This window comes from Tympanuchus pallidicinctus, unplaced genomic scaffold, assembly GCF_026119805.1.
Source record: "Tympanuchus pallidicinctus isolate F22 unplaced genomic scaffold, pur_lepc_1.0 scaffold69, whole genome shotgun sequence".
Classification (NCBI taxonomy): Eukaryota; Metazoa; Chordata; class Aves; order Galliformes; family Phasianidae; genus Tympanuchus; species Tympanuchus pallidicinctus.
In genome coordinates this window covers 1-17,025 of record NW_026294790.1, presented here as the reverse complement: position 1 = coordinate 17,025, position 17,025 = coordinate 1, and the positions used below count along the sequence as shown (strand labels likewise).

The 17,025-nt window shown below is 52.8% G+C and overlaps 1 protein-coding gene and 2 long non-coding RNA genes across 9 annotated transcripts; 1 reads left to right on the top strand and 2 right to left on the bottom strand.

Moving 5' to 3' along the window:
- Positions 1-976: 976 nt before the first annotated feature.
- On the bottom strand, positions 977-1,781 carry LOC128072078 (uncharacterized). Of its 3 annotated transcripts, none has more exons than XR_008202098.1 (3): positions 1,667-1,781; positions 1,312-1,382; positions 977-1,053 (listed from the first exon to the last, which is right to left on the bottom strand). It is a non-coding gene; the product is annotated as an uncharacterized LOC128072078 (long non-coding RNA). The 3 variants fall into 3 exon arrangements; XR_008202097.1 differs by lacking the exon at positions 977-1,053 and adding an exon at positions 1,164-1,240; XR_008202096.1 differs by lacking the exon at positions 977-1,053 and having other exon boundaries at positions 1,241-1,382.
- Positions 1,782-5,799: 4,018 nt separating this feature from the next.
- LOC128072069 (DBF4-type zinc finger-containing protein 2 homolog) lies at positions 5,800-8,086 on the top strand. Of its 5 annotated transcripts, none has more exons than XM_052665474.1 (2): positions 5,800-5,880; positions 6,228-8,086. In XM_052665474.1, the coding sequence occupies exons 1-2, from the start codon at positions 5,836-5,838 to the stop codon at positions 7,218-7,220; spliced, it is 1,038 nt and encodes a 345-aa protein (XP_052521434.1). In that variant the 5' UTR covers positions 5,800-5,835; the 3' UTR covers positions 7,221-8,086. The 5 variants fall into 5 exon arrangements, with proteins under 5 accessions (XP_052521434.1, XP_052521437.1, XP_052521439.1 ...); XM_052665477.1 differs by having other exon boundaries at positions 5,800-5,935; XM_052665479.1 differs by having other exon boundaries at positions 5,800-5,970; positions 6,283-8,086.
- A 2,032-nt stretch (positions 8,087-10,118) lies between these two features.
- Positions 10,119-16,756, bottom strand: LOC128072092 (uncharacterized). The gene is made up of 8 exons (XR_008202133.1): positions 16,570-16,756; positions 14,602-14,683; positions 14,194-14,439; positions 13,043-13,124; positions 11,979-12,142; positions 10,827-10,908; positions 10,501-10,664; positions 10,119-10,256 (listed from the first exon to the last, which is right to left on the bottom strand). It is a non-coding gene; the product is annotated as an uncharacterized LOC128072092 (long non-coding RNA).
- Positions 16,757-17,025: the final 269 nt, after the last annotated feature.

Sequence of the window (17,025 nt, the reverse complement as noted above, 5' to 3'; positions counted from 1 at the left end):
CTTTGATCCTTATTTTTACACGTATTAAAAATTGTGTACTGACAAACTGGGCAGAACCGTACAGAACCACGGAGTCGTTCAGGTCGGAAGAGATCTCTGAGATCATTGAGCCCAACCCCAACCCATCCCCACGGAGACCCTAATTAGAACCACAGAGTCGTTCAGGTCGGAAGATGCCTCCAACCCCACTCCAACCTATGGAGTGACCCCAAACAGAACCACAGAGTCATTAAGGTTGGAGGAGAGCTCCAGGATCCCCAGCCCAAACCCCTCCACACTCCACAATGTCTCCGTGCCCATGCGAGGGGCTGACTTGCAGTGCGCCCACAGCTTGCTTGGAGAGAAAAGGGAGCCGTGCACCCAGGAAGCCAGGCGTGCAGAGCGCGGGGCTGCAGATGCAGCAGCCGCTTTTTGCAGCAGCAGAGCGAGAAGCAGAACGCGGAGCTGAGGGTGGAAGGCAGAGGGATCCCCGCTCTCGGGTCTCAGCTCTCCTTGCGTTGGCTGCGTCCCTGCGGCTGCGTTCTCACCGCTCAGCAGTGATGGAAGCAGGGCCGGAGCGGCGCTGATGGGCGCTGATGGATGCGCTCGGGGTGCAGCCTCGTTTAGCCAGCAGAACGCAGCTGATCCCCGTGTCGGGGCCGTCAAATTAACGAGCTGCTGCCCGGCTCTCAGATGTGCCGTTCGCAGCCGTTTGGTGCTTTCCCACACAATGCGTTCCCCACGTCGTCCCCCGAAGGTGGGACCCGCTGGAGGCCGATGATGGATGGCAGCGCAGCCGCCATGCGCCGCCGCTTTTTGGGCCGGCGGCTGATTTGGTGTGAGCTACAACAGCTGCTTCCCCGACAGCTGGCACTGCGGCACTGCAGGGATGCGCCGCTCCGTGGCACTGTGCTCCAACAGATCAACGCCAGCCTTGTGCCCTCAGCCCGGTCCTGACCCTCAGCCCCATCCCTCTGCCCTCAGCCCGGTCCTGACCCTCAGCCCCATCCCTCTGCCCTCAGCCCCATCCTTCTGCCCTCAGCACAGTCCTGACCCCATCCTTATGCCCTCAGCCTCATCCCTCTGCCCTCAGCCCCATCCCTTTGCCCTCAGCCCCATCCCTCTGCCCTCAGCCCAGTCCTGACCCTCAGCCCCATCCCTCTGCCCTCAGCCCGGTCCTGATCCTCAGCCCCATCCCTCTGCCCTCAGCCCCATCCTTCTGCCCTCAGCACAGTCCTGACCCCATCCTTATGCCCTCAGCCTCATCCCTCTGCCCTCAGCCCCATCCCTTTGCCCTCAGCCCCATCCCTCTGCCCTCAGCCCAATCCTGACCCCATCCTTCTGCCCAAGGCTCCATCCTTCTGCCCTCAGCACAGTCCTGACCCCATCCTTCTGCCCTCAGCCTCATCCCTCTGTCCTCAGCCCCATCCCTTTGCCCTCAGCCCCATCCTTCTGCCCTCAGCACAGTCCTGACCCCATCCTTATGCCCTCAGTCCCATCCTTCTGCCCTCAGCCCCATCCCTCTGCTCTCAGCCCAGTTCTGACCCCATTCCTCTGCCCTCAGTCCCATCCTTCTGCCCTCAGCCCCATCCCTCTGCTCTCAGCCCAGTTCTGACCCCATTCCTCTGCCCTCAGTCCCATCCTTCTGCCCTCAGCCCCATCCCTCTGCCCTCAGCCCAGTTCTGACCCCATCCTTCTGCCCTCAGCCCCATCCCTCTGCTCTCAGCCCAGTTCTGACCCCATCCTTCTGCCCTCAGCCCCATCCTTCTGCCCTCAGCCCCATCCTTCTGCCCTCAGCCCAGTTCTGACCCCATCCTTCTGTCCTCAGCCCAGTTCTGACCCCATCTTTCCACCCTCAGCCCCATCCTTCTGTCCTCAGCCCAGTTCTGACCCCATCCTTCTGCCCTCAGCCCCATCCTTCTGCCCTCAGCCCAGTCCTGATCCTATTCTTCTGCCCTCAGCCCCATCCTTCTGCCCTCAGCCCAGTTCTGACAACATGCTTCTGCCCTCAGCCCAGTCCTGATCCTATCCTTCTGCCCTCAGCCCAGTTCTGACCCCATCTTTCCACCCTCAGCCCCATCCTTCTGCCCTCAGCCCAGTTCTGACCCCATCCTTCTGCCCCCAGCCCCATCCTTGTGCCCCAAGCCCTGTCCTGACTCTGTCCTTGTGCCCTGACCCCATCCTTGTGCCCCGTCCCTGTGCCCCGGGCCCTACCCTGACCCTGTCCTTGTGCCCACAACATTGCATGTCATGGAGCACCTCCCTTTGGACCCCATCCTCCAAGAGCTGTCAGCTCAGGCATCGAGGCAGCGATGTTGGGTTGTTGGGTTGGGCAAACCGGGGTCAGATTTTGGGGGAAGGGGCTGAGTTGGGATTCAGCTGCGTGCTGACCTTACGGGATAGTGGGGCGAGGGCTTAAAAACCAACGGGGCTGCGGAGCTGATGCTCCCGGACCGCTCACGGCCACGGCGCCATTGTTGCATTCCTCCCATTTGTTTTCCTGGCCTGACTTTGTCCCACGACCCCCGGGAGGCGGAGGCGGCTCTGCATCTCAATTACAGGTGCCTGGGGAGCGGCGGCCTTTTGTGTGCGTTGAATCCACCAGCTGCTGGCTTCAACTGATGCCTCCGGATCAGGGGAGGGGGGAAAAGTGCTGTGCCCACGCTTTGTCTTCTGGCTGTGCTGCGCTGGGACCCTCGGTGCTCGTAGATTTGATGCTGGGAGGCACACGGGGCCGTCCTGTGCTGTTCTGCTGCGTCGTGTCTGCTTCTGGTATCCGTCTGCTGCGTAGAAGCACAGAATTGTAAAAGGGTTGGGGTGGAAGGGGTCTGATAGGTCATGGAACTGTGGGGTGGTTGGGTTGGAGAGGTCCTGGAAGATCAGAGAGCTGTAGGATGGTTGGATTGGGTTGGAAGAGTCCTTACAGATCGTAGAGCCACAAGGTGGTTGAGTTGGGGTGGAAGGGTCCTTCAAGATCGTAGAGCCGTGAAATGAGTTGGAAGGGGCATTAAAGATGAGAGAACCACAGAATGGTTGGATTGGAAAGGTCCTTACAGATCGTAGGGCCACGAGATGGTTGAGTTGGGTTGGAAGGGTCCTTTATTAGAATTGTGAAACCACAGAATGGTTGGAGTGGAAGGGTCCTTAAAGATTGTGGAGCCATGGAACGGGCTGGTTTGAGAGGATGCTTGAAGGTTGTAGAGCTGTAGGATGGTTGGTTTGGGTTGGGTTGGGTTGGGTTGGAAGGGTTGGAAATGTTCTTTAGAACTGTAGAACCACAGAATAGGTACAGCTGGGAGGGTCCTTGAAGGTCATAGAGCCACGGGATGGTTCGGTTGGAAGGGTCCTTAAAGGTCACAGAACCACAGAATGGTTGTGTAGGGAAGGTCCTTGAAGATCATAGAGCTGTGGAATGGTCGAGTTGGGTTGGAAGGGTCCTTTAGAGTTGTAGAAGCACAGCACGGTTGGGTTGGGAGGGTCCTTGAAGATCATAGAGCTGTGGAATGGTCAGGTTGGGTGGGAAGGGTCCTCTGGAATCGTAGAATCACAGCATTGATGCTTTGGGAGGGTCCTTAAAGATCACAAAACCACAGAATGGTGGTGTTAGGAGGGTCCTTGAAGATCATAGAGCTGTGGAATGGTTGGGTTGGGTTGGGTTGGAAGGGTCCTTTAGAGTCATAGGAGCACAGCGTGGCTGGGTTGGAAGGGTCCTTACAGATCACAGAACCACAGGATGGTGGTGTTGGGAGGGTCCTTACAGATCACACAACCACAGAATGGCTGAGTTGTGTTGGAAGAGTCGTTTGGAGCTGTAGAAGCACAGCGTGGTTGGGTTGGAAGGGTCCTTTAGAGTCATAGGAGCACAGCGTGGTTGGGTTGGAAGGGTCCTTACAGATCACAGAACCACAGGATGGTGGTGTTGGGAGGGTCCTTACAGATCATAGAGCCACAGAATGGTTGAGTTGTATTGGAAGGGTCATTTGGAGCTGTAGAAGCACAGCGTGGTTGGGTTGGAAGGGTCCTTACAGATCACAGAACCACAGGATGGTGGTGTTGGGAGGGTCCTTACAGATCATAGAGCCACAGAATGGCTGAGTTGTGTTGGAAGGGTCGTTTGGAGCTGTAGAAGCAGAGCGTGGTTGGGTTGGGAGGGTCCTTACAGATCACAGAACCACAGGATGGTGGTGTTGGGAGGGTCCTTACAGATCATAGAGCCACAGAATGGTTGAGTTGTATTGGAAGGGTCATTTGGAGCTGTAGAAGCACAGCGTGGTTGGGTTGGAAGGGTCCTTACAGATCATAGAGACACGGAATGGTTGAGTTGTGTTGGAAGAGTCGTTTGGAGCTGTAGAAGCAGAGTGTGGTTGGGTTGGAAGGGTCCTTACAGATCACAGAGCCACAGGATGGTGGTGTTGGGAGGGTCCTTACAGATCATAGAGCCACAGAATGGTTGAGTTGTATTGGAAGGGTCATTTGGAGCTGTAGAAGCACAGCATGGTTGGGTTGGAAGGGTCCTTACAGATCATAGAGACACGGAATGGTTGAGTTGTGTTGGAAGAGTCGTTTGGAGCTGTAGAAGCAGAGTGTGGTTGGGTTGGAAGGGTCCTTACAGATCACAGAGCCACAGGATGGTGGTGTTGGGAGGGTCCTTACAGATCATAGAGCCACAGAATGGCTGAGTTGTGTTGGAAGGGTCGTTTGGAGCTGTAGAAGCAGAGTGTGGTTGGGTTGGGAGGGTCCTTACAGATCACAGAACCACAGGATGGTGGTGTTGGGAGGGTCCTTACAGATCACAGAGCCATGGAATGGCTGAGTTGTGTTGGAAGGGTCGTTTGGAGCTGTAGAAGCAGAGTGTGGTTGGGTTGGAAGGGTCCTTACAGATCATAGAGCCACAGGATGGTGGTGTTGGGAGGGTCCTTACAGATCATAGAGCCACAGGATGGTTGAGTTGTGTTGGAAGGGTCGTTTGGAGCTGTAGAAGCAGAGTGTGGTTGGGTTGGGAGGGTCCTTACAGATCACAGAGCCACAGGATGGTTGAGTTGTGTTGGAAGGGTCGTTTGGAGCTGTAGAAGCACAGCGTGGTTGGGTTGGAAGGGTCCTTACAGATCACAGAACCACAGGATGGTGGTGTTGGGAGGGTCCTTGCAGATGATAGGTGGAGTTGTGTTGGAAGGGTCGTTTCGGGCTGCAGAAGCACTGCTCGGCTGGCTCGGAAGGAGCCCTGCCGTACCCCTGCCCAGGGCTGGGTGCCGCTCACGGCCTTCTCATAAAAGCTCCGGGTCCGCAGCGCAGCCCCGCCGATGGGAGCGCGGCGATTCGCGACGCCGCGTTTTCTTTTTAATTGCAAATGAGGGGATTGCAAAGAGCCATTCATCCGAGGGCCGGCCGGCTGCCAAGCGGAGCCGCCTCTCACCCGCAGCAATGTTATCTGCGGCCGCTCCTGAGCCGTCCTGCAATTAGCGCTGCTTTGCATGAGCTGCGCCGTGATAAACGAGCGGCGCCGCTGGGCCGGGCAGATAACGGGGGGGGGGGGGTGGGAGGGGGCTGAAGAGGTGATGGGACCGTGATGATAACGGGGGGGAGGGAAGGGGGTGATGGGACCGGGCTGATAACGGGGGGGGGGGGGGGGTCTGAGGAGGTGATGGGACCGGGCAGGTAATGGGGGGGGGGGCTGAGGAGGTGATGGGACCGGGCTGATAACGGGGAAGGGGGGGGGGTTGGGGGTGATGGGACCGGGCAGGTAATGGGGGGGGGGGCCCGGGGGGGAGGAGGGACCGAGTGGCAGGGGGTAATGGGGCGGTGGGTCACCAGCACTGTCCCCATGACCCCAGCACTGTGCCATGGCTGTGTGTCCCCATGTCACCAGCACTGTCCCCACGCCACCAGCACTGTGCTATGGCCGTGTGTCCCCACGTCCCCAGCACTGTCCCCACGTCACCAGCACTGTGCTATGGCTGTGTGTCCCCACGTCCCCATCACTGTGCTATGGCTGTGTGTCCCCATGTCCCCACATCACTGTGCTGTGTCCATATGTCCCCATGTCACCAGCACTGTCCCCACGTCCCCAGCACTGTTCTGTGTCCATATGTCCCCATGTCACCAGCACTGTCCCCACGTCCCCATCACTGTGCTATGGCCGTGTGTCCCCATGTCCCCATCACTGTGCTATGGCCATATGTCCCCATGTCACCAGCACTGTCCCCACGTCCCCAGCACTGTTCTGTGTCCATATGTCCCCATGTCACCAGCACTGTCCCCATGTCCCCAGCACTGTGCTATGGCTGTGTGTCCCCATGTCACCAGCACTGTCCCCACGTCCCCATCACTGTGCTATGGCCGTGTGTCCCCATGTCCCCATCACTGTGCTATGGCCGTGTGTCCCCATGTCCCCAGCACTGTGCTATGGCCATGTGTCCCCATGTCCCCAGCACTGTGCTATGGCTGTGTGTCCCCACGTCCCCAGCACTGTGCTATGGCCGTATGTCCCCATGTCCCCATCACTGTGCTATGGCCGTGTGTCCCCATGTCCCCAGCACTGTGCCATGGCCGTATGTCCCCATGTCCCCATCACTGTGCTATGGCCGTGTGTCCCCATGTCCCCATCACTGTGCCATGGCTGTGTGTCCCCATGTCCCCATCACTGTGCTATGGCTGTGTGTCCCCATGTCCCCATCACTGTGCCATGGCTGTGTGTCCCCATGTCCCCATCACTGTGCCATGGCTGTGTGTCCCCATGTCCCCATCACTGTGCCATGGCTGTGTGTCCCCATGTCCCCATCACTGTGCTATGGCCGTGTGTCCCCACGTCCCCATCACTGTGCTATGGCCGTGTGTCCCCACGTCCCCAGCACGTCCACGTGTCCCCCCAGAGCCGCTCCATCGGAGCCCCAGGTGCACAGCAGCCCCATCTCCCCTCGTTCCCCCCCCACCGAGCGCCGCTCTCCCCCCTTAATAACTCCTCCTCGCGACCCTTTGCCTCGTCCCTCGTCAGCTCGGCGCCGTTTAATTGCCCCGTGGAGCGGAGCTCTGCAAAGCGTGACGGATGGGTGCAGCCCTGGGGGCCGCCGGCCCAGCTGCTCCTCCGCGGCCCCTTAATGAGCCTTGCTGCTGCCCCGTGCAGCGGTTCAGGTGTGCGCTGCTCGCCTCGTCGCCCCGCTGCTGCCCGCAGTAATTGGTGCAGCTGTGCCCCGCGGCCCTCCTGTGCTCCTCAAAGGACCGGGGGGGTCCTCAGCGCTTCCTAAAAGCAGCTTTGGGTCGGAGCCCCTCTGCCCTCTCTATGGCTGCTGAAGGGAGGCTGCAGGGAGCTGGGGGTCGGCCTCTGCTCTCGTGCCATCAGTGATGGGAGCAGAGGGAACGGCTTCAAGCTGCGGCAGGGGAGATTCAGGCTGGACGTGAGGAAGAATGAGGTGTCAGAAAGGTGGGCAGCACTGCAATGGATGCCCAGGGAGGTGGGGGAGGCGCCGAGCCTGGGGGTGTTGAAGGCAAGGCTGGGTGCTGTGCTGAGGGCCGTGGTTCAGTGGGAGCTGTTGGTGATGGGGGAGCGGTTGGACTGGGGGAGCTTTGAGGTCTTTTCCAACCTCGGGGATTCTGTGATCCTATGATCATAAACCCATGGGATGGTTGGGTTGGAAGGGTCCTTGAAGATCATAAACCCATGGGATGGTTTGGTTGGAAGGGTCCTTGAAGATCATAAACCCATGGGATGGTTGGGTTGCAAGGGTCCTTGAAGATCATAAACCCATGGGATGGTTGGGTTGGAAGGGTCTTTGAAGATCCACAGGGCTGTGAGGAGAGGCTGAAGGAGCTGGGAATGTTCAGGGTGAGAAGAGGAGCTGAGGGCAGAGCTCACTGCTCTCTATGGCTGCTGAAGGCAGGCTGCAGGGAGCTGGGGGGCGGCCTCTGCTCTCGTGCCATCAGTGATGGGAGCAGAGGGAACGGCTTCAAGCTGCGGCAGGGGAGATTCAGGCTGGACGTGAGGAAGAATGAGGTGTCAGAAAGGTGGGCAGCACTGCAATGGATGCCCAGGGAGGTGGGGGAGGCGCCGAGCCTGGGGGTGTTGAAGGCAAGGCTGGGTGCTGTGCTGAGGGCCGTGGTTCAGTGGGAGCTGTTGGGAACAGGTGAATGGTTGGACTGGGGGAGCTCTGAGGTCTTTTCCAACCTTGGTGATTCTATGATCCTGTGGTTCTATGATTCTATGCCCACCCACCCCAAAAATGGGTTGCGGAATTGATGGAGTCACAGAATCATGGAACGGTTGGGTTGGACGGGACCTCAAGGATCACGAATCCTCCTGTGTCCTTGTGTAGGGTCACAGAATGGCTGAGGTTGGGATGATGGAATGGTTGGGTTGGAAGGGAGCCCGCAGAATGGCTGAGGTTGGGATCATAGCATGGCCCGAGTTGGAAGGGACCTCAGGGATCACTACTCTGCTCTGCTCTGTCCTGCCCTGCTCTGTTCTGTCCTGCCCTGTTCTGTTCTGTCCTGCCCTGTTCTGTTCTATCCTGCCCTGTTCTGTTCTATCCTGCTCTGTTCTGTCCTGCTCTCTTCTATTCTGTTCTATTCTGTTCTGTTCTATCCTATTTTGCTCTATTCTGTTCTAAATTATTCTGTTCTATCCTGTTCCGTTCTATCCTGTTCTATTCTGTTCTGTTTTGTCCCATCTTATTCTGTTCTATTCTGTTTTAGCCTGTTTTGCTCTATTCTGTTCTATCCTGCTCTGTTCTATCCTGTTCTATCTTATTCTGTTCTATCCTGTTGTGTTCTGTCCTGCTCTGTTCTGTCTTGTTCTGTTCAGTTCTATCCTGTTTAGATCTGTTCTGTTTGGTTCTATTCTGTTCTGACCCGCTCTGTTCTGTTCTATCTTGTTCTATCCTGCTCTGATGTATTCTGTACTGTCCTACCCTGCTGTTCTATCCTGTTCCTGTCTCTTATGCTCTGATCTATCCTACTCTGTTCTATTCTGCTCTATTCTCTCCTCTGCTCCCTCCAGCTCTGTTACAGAATCACAGCACGGTTGGCTTGGAAGGGACCTCAAGAATCACGGAGCTCCAACCCCCACCAATGCAGGACCACCAACCTCCCCATTTCACAGCAGCCCAGGCTGCCCAGGGCCCCATCCAACCTGGCCTTGGACACCTCCAGGGGTGGATGGAGCATCCGCAGCCTCTGTGGGCAGCAGTGAGTTGGATGGGACCTTGGAAGGTCCTCTGCTCCGAACTGCTGCCAGCTGGGAGGTGTGATGGGATCAGCTGTGGGGGGATGCGCGGTCCAAGAGGGGTGGGAGGCTCTGGTGGAATCCCAGAGGCACGGGAAGGTTTGGGTCGGACGGGAGATTGAAGCCCACCCAGCCTCAGCCCCATAGCACTGCCCCATAGGCAGCTCTGGGGAGAGCTCATCGCTCCCTACAGCTGCTGGAAGGACGGCGTGGTGATGGGGGGGTCGGCCTCTGCTCCCGGGGAGCAGCAATGGGATGAGAGGGGATGGCCTCACGTTGCACCCGGGGGGCTCAGGCTGGGCATCAGGGAACATTTCTTCCCAAAAGGAGCTGCGACGCATCGGCATGGGCTGCGTGGGGAGGCGGTGGGGTCACCATCCCTGCAGGTGTTCAGAACTGAGGGGATATGGGGCACGTGGGGACACGGTAGTGGGCAACGGTAGGGGTGGGCTGGGGCTGCACTGGGGGGCCTGGGGGTCTCTTCCAACCTTAACGACTCCTTGGTTCAATTTAGGGTCACAATGGGGATGGGTTTGGGTTGAATTGAGTGATCTTGGAGGCATCTTCATACCTTAACGACTCCTTGGTTCAATTTAGGGTGATGGTGGGGATGGTTTGGGTTGAACTGAGTGATCTTGGAGGCATCTTCATACCTTAGCGACTCCTTGGTTCAATTTAGGGTGATGGTGGGGATGGTTTGGGTTGAATTGAGTGATCTTGGAGGCATCTTCATACCTTAACGACTCCTTGGTTCAATTTAGGGTGATGGTGGGGATGATTTGGGTTGAATTGAGTGATCTTGGAGGCATCTTCATACCTTAACGACTCCTTGGTTCAATTTAGGGTGATGGTGGGGATGGTTTGGTTTGAATTGAGTGATCTTGGAGGCATCTTCATACCTTAACGACTCCTTGGTTCAATTTAGGGTGATGGTGGGGATGATTTGGGTTGAATTGAGTGATCTTGGAGGCATCTTCATACCTTAACGACTCCTTGGTTCAATTTAGGGTGATGGTGGGGATGGTTTGGGTTGAATTGAGTGATCTTGGAGGCATCTTCATACCTTAACGACTCCTTGGTTCAATTTAGGGTGATGGTGGGGATGGTTTGGGTTGAACTGAGTGATCTTGGAGGCATCTTCACACCTTAACGACTGTGGTTCAATTTAGGGTCACGGTGGGGATGGTTTGGGTTGAATTGAGTGATCTTGGAGGCATCTTCATACCTTAACGACTCCTTGGTTCAATTTAGGGTGATGGTGGGGATGGTTTGGGTTGAACTGAGTGATCTTGGAGGCATCTTCATACCTTAACGACTCCTTGGTTCAATTTAGGGTCACGGTGGGGATGGTTTGGGTTGAATTGAGTGATCTTGGAGGCGTCTTCATACCTTAACGACTCCTTGGTTCAATTTAGGGTGATGGTGGGGATGGTTTGGGTTGAATTGAGTGATCTTGGAGGCATCTTCATACCTTAACGACTCCTTGGTTCAATTTAGGGTGATGGTGGGGATGGGCTGGGTTGAATTGAGTGATCTTGGAGGCATCTTCATACCTTAACGACTGTGGTTCAATTTAGGGTCACTGTGGGGATGGTTTGGGTTGAACTGAGTGATCTTGGAGGCATCTTCATACCTTAACGACTCCTTGGTTCAATTTAGGGTCACGGTGGGGATGGTTTGGGTTGAATTGAGTGATCTTGGAGGCATCTTCATACCTTAACGACTCCTTGGTTCAATGTAGGGTGATGGTGGGGATGGTTTGGGTTGAATTGAGTGATCTTGGAGGCATCTTCATACCTTAACGACTCCTTGGTTCAATTTAGGGTGATGGTGGGTATGGGCTGGGTTGAATTGAGTGATCTTGGAGGCATCTTCATACCTTAACGACTCCTTGGTTCAATTTAGGGTGATGGTGGGGATGGGTTTGGTTTGAATTGAGTGATCTTGGAGGCATCTTCATACCTTAACGACTCCTTGGTTCAATTTAGGGTGATGGTGGGGATGGTTTGGGTTGAATTGAGTGATCTTGGAGGCATCTTCATACCTTAACGACTCCTTGGTTCAATTTAGGATCACAGAGGGGATGATTTGGGTTGAATTGAGTGATCTTGGAGGCATCTTCATACCTTAACGACTCCTTGGTTCAATGTAGGGTGATGGTGGGGATGGTTTGGGTTGAATTGAGTGATCTTGGAGGCATCTTCATACCTTAACGACTCCTTGGTTCAATGTAGGGTGATGGTGGGGATGGTTTGGGTTGAATTGAGTGATCTTGGAGGCATCTTCATACCTTAACGACTCCTTGGTTCAATTTAGGGTGATGGTGGGGATGGGTTTGGGTTGAACTGAGTGATCTTGGAGGCATCTTCATACCTTAACGACTCCTTGGTTCAATTTAGGGTGATGGTGGGGATGGTTTGGTTTTAATTGAGTGATCTTGGAGGCATCTTCATACCTTAACGACTCCTTGGTTCAATTTAGGGTGATGGTGGGGATGGTTTGGTTTGAATTGAGTGATCTTGGAGGCATCTTCATACCTTAACGACTCCTTGGTTCAATTTAGGGTGATGGTGGGGATGGGTTTGGGTTGAATTGAGTGATCTTGGAGGCATCTTCATACCTTAACGACTCGTTGGTTCAATTTAGGGTGATGGTGGGGATGGGTTTGGGTTGAATTGAGTGATCTTGGAGGCATCTTCATACCTTAACGACTCCTTGGTTCAATTTAGGGTGATGGTGGGGATGGTTTGGGTTGAACTGAGTGATCTTGGAGGCATCTTCATACCTTAACGACTCCTTGGTTCAATTTAGGGTCACGGTGGGGATGGTTTGGGTTGAATTGAGTGATCTTGGAGGCGTCTTCATACCTTAACGACTCCTTGGTTCAATTTAGGGTGATGGTGGGGATGGTTTGGGTTGAATTGAGTGATCTTGGAGGCATCTTCATACCTTAACGACTCCTTGGTTCAATGTAGGGTGATGGTGGGGATGGTTTGGGTTGAATTGAGTGATCTTGGAGGCATCTTCATACCTTAACGACTGTGGTTCAATTTAGGGTGATGGTGGGGATGGTTTGGGTAGAATTGAGTGATCTTGGAGGCATCTTCATACCTTAACGACTCCTTGGTTCAATTTAGGATCACAGAGGGGATGATTTGGGTTGAATTGAGTGATCTTGGAGGCATCTTCATACCTTAACGACTCCTTGGTTCAATTTAGGGTGATGGTGGGGATGATTTGGGTTGAACTGAGTGATCTTGGAGGCATCTTCATACCTTAACGACTCCTTGGTTCAATGTAGGGTGATGGTGGGGATGGTTTGGGTTGAATTGAGTGATCTTGGAGGCATCTTCATACCTTAACGACTCCTTGGTTCAATGTAGGGTGATGGTGGGGATGGTTTGGGTTGAATTGAGTGATCTTGGAGGCATCTTCATACCTTAATGACTGTGGTTCAATTTAGGGTGATGGTGGGGATGGGTTTGGGTTGAATTGAGTGATCTTGGAGGCATCTTCATACCTTAACGACTCCTTGGTTCAATTTAGGGTGATGGTGGGGATGGGTTTGGGTTGAATTGAGTGATCTTGGAGGCATCTTCATACCTTAACGACTCCTTGGTTCAATTTAGGGTGATGGTGGGGATGGTTTGGGTTGAATTGAGTGATCTTGGAGGCATCTTCATACCTTAACGACTCCTTGGTTCAATTTAGGGTGATGGTGGGGATGGTTTGGGTTGAATTGAGTGATCTTGGAGGCATCTTCATACCTTAACGACTCCTTGGTTCAATTTAGGGTCACAATGGGGATGGTTTGGGTTGAATTGAGTGATCTTGGAGGCATCTTCATACCTTAACGACTCCTTGGTTCAATTTAGGGTCACGGTGGGGATGGTTTGGGTTGAATTGAGTGATCTTGGAGGCGTCTTCATACCTTAACGACTCCTTGGTTCAATTTAGGGTGATGGTGGGGATGGTTTGGTTTGAATTGAGTGATCTTGGAGGCATCTTCATACCTTAACGACTCCTTGGTTCAATTTAGGGTGATGGTGGGTATGGGCTGGGTTGAATTGAGTGATCTTGGAGGCGTCTTCATACCTTAACGACTCCTTGGTTCAATTTAGGGTGATGGTGGGTATGGGCTGGGTTGAATTGAGTGATCTTGGAGGCGTCTTCATACCTTAACGACTCCTTGGTTCAATTTAGGGTGATGGTGGGGATGGGCTTGGGTTGAATTGAGTGATCTTGGAGGCATCTTCATACCTTAACGACTCCTTGGTTCAATTTAGGGTAATGGTGGGGATGGGCTTGGGTTGAATTGAGTGATCTTGGAGGCATCTTCATACCTTAACGACTCCTTGGTTCAATTTAGGGTGATGGTGGGGATGGTTTGGGTTGAATTGAGTGATCTTGGAGGCATCTTCATACCTTAACGACTCCTTGGTTCAATTTAGGGTGATGGTGGGGATGGTTTGGGTTGAATTGAGTGATCTTGGAGGCATCTTCACACCTTAACGACTCCTTGGTTCAATTTAGGGTGATGGTGGGGATGGGTTTGGGTTGAATTGAGTGATCTTGGAGGCATCTTCATACCTTAACGACTCCTTGGTTCAATTTAGGGTGATGGTGGGGATGGTTTGGTTTGAATTGAGTGATCTTGGAGGCATCTTCATACCTTAACGACTCCTTGGTTCAATTTAGGGTGATGGTGGGGATGGTTTGGTTTGAATTGAGTGATCTTGGAGGCATTTTCATACCTTAACGACTCCTTGGTTCAATTTAGGGTGATGGTGGGGATGGTTTGGGTTGAATTGAGTGATCTTGGAGGCATCTTCATACCTTAACGACTCCTTGGTTCAATTTAGGGTGATGGTGGGGATGGTTTGGGTTGAATTGAGTGATCTTGGAGGCATCTTCACACCTTAACGACTCCTTGGTTCAATTTAGGGTGATGGTGGGGATGGTTTGGGTTGAACTGAGTGATCTTGGAGGCATCTTCATACCTTAACGACTCCTTGGTTCAATTTAGGGTCACGGTGGGGATGGTTTGGGTTGAATTGAGTGATCTTGGAGGCGTCTTCATACCTTAACGACTCCTTGGTTCAATTTAGGGTGATGGTGGGGATGATTTGGGTTGAATTGAGTGATCTTGGAGGCGTCTTCATACCTTAACGACTCCTTGGTTCAATTTAGGGTGATGGTGGGGATGGTTTGGGTTGAATTGAGTGATCTTGGAGGCATCTTCATACCTTAACGACTCCTTGGTTCAATTTAGGGTGATGGTGGGGATGGGCTGGGTTGAATTGAGTGATCTTGGAGGCATCTTCATACCTTAACGACTGTGGTTCAATTTAGGGTCACTGTGGGGATGGTTTGGGTTGAACTGAGTGATCTTGGAGGCATCTTCATACCTTAACGACTCCTTGGTTCAATTTAGGGTCACGGTGGGGATGGTTTGGGTTGAATTGAGTGATCTTGGAGGCATCTTCATACCTTAACGACTCCTTGGTTCAATGTAGGGTGATGGTGGGGATGGTTTGGGTTGAATTGAGTGATCTTGGAGGCATCTTCATACCTTAACGACTCCTTGGTTCAATTTAGGGTGATGGTGGGTATGGGCTGGGTTGAATTGAGTGATCTTGGAGGCATCTTCATACCTTAACGACTCCTTGGTTCAATTTAGGGTGATGGTGGGGATGGGTTTGGTTTGAATTGAGTGATCTTGGAGGCATCTTCATACCTTAACGACTCCTTGGTTCAATGTAGGGTGATGGTGGGGATGGTTTGGGTTGAATTGAGTGATCTTGGAGGCATCTTCATACCTTAACGACTCCTTGGTTCAATTTAGGATCACAGAGGGGATGATTTGGGTTGAATTGAGTGATCTTGGAGGCATCTTCATACCTTAACGACTCCTTGGTTCAATGTAGGGTGATGGTGGGGATGGTTTGGGTTGAATTGAGTGATCTTGGAGGCATCTTCATACCTTAACGACTCCTTGGTTCAATGTAGGGTGATGGTGGGGATGGTTTGGGTTGAATTGAGTGATCTTGGAGGCATCTTCATACCTTAACGACTCCTTGGTTCAATTTAGGGTGATGGTGGGGATGGTTTGGTTTGAATTGAGTGATCTTGGAGGCATCTTCATACCTTAACGACTCCTTGGTTCAATTTAGGGTGATGGTGGGGATGGTTTGGTTTGAATTGAGTGATCTTGGAGGCATCTTCATACCTTAACGACTCGTTGGTTCAATTTAGGGTGATGGTGGGGATGGGTTTGGGTTGAATTGAGTGATCTTGGAGGCATCTTCATACCTTAACGACTCCTTGGTTCAATTTAGGGTGATGGTGGGGATGGTTTGGGTTGAACTGAGTGATCTTGGAGGCGTCTTCATACCTTAACGACTCCTTGGTTCAATTTAGGGTGATGGTGGGGATGGTTTGGGTTGAATTGAGTGATCTTGGAGGCATCTTCATACCTTAACGACTCCTTGGTTCAATTTAGGGTGATGGTGGGTATGGGCTGGGTTGAATTGAGTGATCTTGGAGGCATCTTCATACCTTAACGACTGTGGTTCAATTTAGGGTGATGGTGGGGATGGTTTGGGTAGAATTGAGTGATCTTGGAGGCATCTTCATACCTTAACGACTCCTTGGTTCAATTTAGGGTGATGGTGGGGATGGTTTGGGTTGAATTGAGTGATCTTGGAGGCATCTTCATACCTTAACGACTCCTTGGTTCAATTTAGGGTGATGGTGGGGATGATTTGGGTTGAACTGAGTGATCTTGGAGGCATCTTCATACCTTAACGACTCCTTGGTTCAATGTAGGGTGATGGTGGGGATGGTTTGGGTTGAATTGAGTGATCTTGGAGGCATCTTCATACCTTAACGACTCCTTGGTTCAATGTAGGGTGATGGTGGGGATGGTTTGGGTTGAATTGAGTGATCTTGGAGGCATCTTCATACCTTAATGACTGTGGTTCAATTTAGGGTGATGGTGGGGATGGGTTTGGGTTGAATTGAGTGATCTTGGAGGCATCTTCATACCTTAACGACTCCTTGGTTCAATTTAGGGTGATGGTGGGGATGGGTTTGGGTTGAATTGAGTGATCTTGGAGGCATCTTCATACCTTAACGACTCCTTGGTTCAATTTAGGGTGATGGTGGGGATGGTTTGGGTTGAATTGAGTGATCTTGGAGGCATCTTCATACCTTAACGACTCCTTGGTTCAATTTAGGGTGATGGTGGGGATGGTTTGGGTTGAATTGAGTGATCTTGGAGGCATCTTCATACCTTAACGACTCCTTGGTTCAATTTAGGGTCACAATGGGGATGGTTTGGGTTGAATTGAGTGATCTTGGAGGCATCTTCATACCTTAACGACTCCTTGGTTCAATTTAGGGTCACGGTGGGGATGGTTTGGGTTGAATTGAGTGATCTTGGAGGCGTCTTCATACCTTAACGACTCCTTGGTTCAATTTAGGGTGATGGTGGGGATGGTTTGGGTTGAATTGAGTGATCTTGGAGGCATCTTCATACCTTAACGACTCCTTGGTTCAATTTAGGGTGATGGTGGGTATGGGCTGGGTTGAATTGAGTGATCTTGGAGGCGTCTTCATACCTTAACGACTCCTTGGTTCAATTTAGGGTGATGGTGGGTATGGGCTGGGTTGAATTGAGTGATCTTGGAGGCGTCTTCATACCTTAACGACTCCTTGGTTCAATTTAGGGTGATGGTGGGGATGGGCTTGGGTTGAATTGAGTGATCTTGGAGGCATCTTCATACCTTAACGACTCCTTGGTTCAATTTAGGGTAATGGTGGGGATGGGC

What these genes read in the sequence shown, in the direction of transcription:
- LOC128072069 (XM_052665474.1), top strand. Translation starts at nt 5,836, where the DNA reads ATGTCACCAGCACTGTCCCCACGCCACCAGCACTGTGCTATGGCC. An exon ending in ACCAGCACTGTGCTATGGCC is followed by an intron (nt 5,881 to 6,227) that starts GTGTGTCCCCAC and finishes CCATGTCACCAG; the next exon opens with CACTGTCCCCATGTCCCCAG.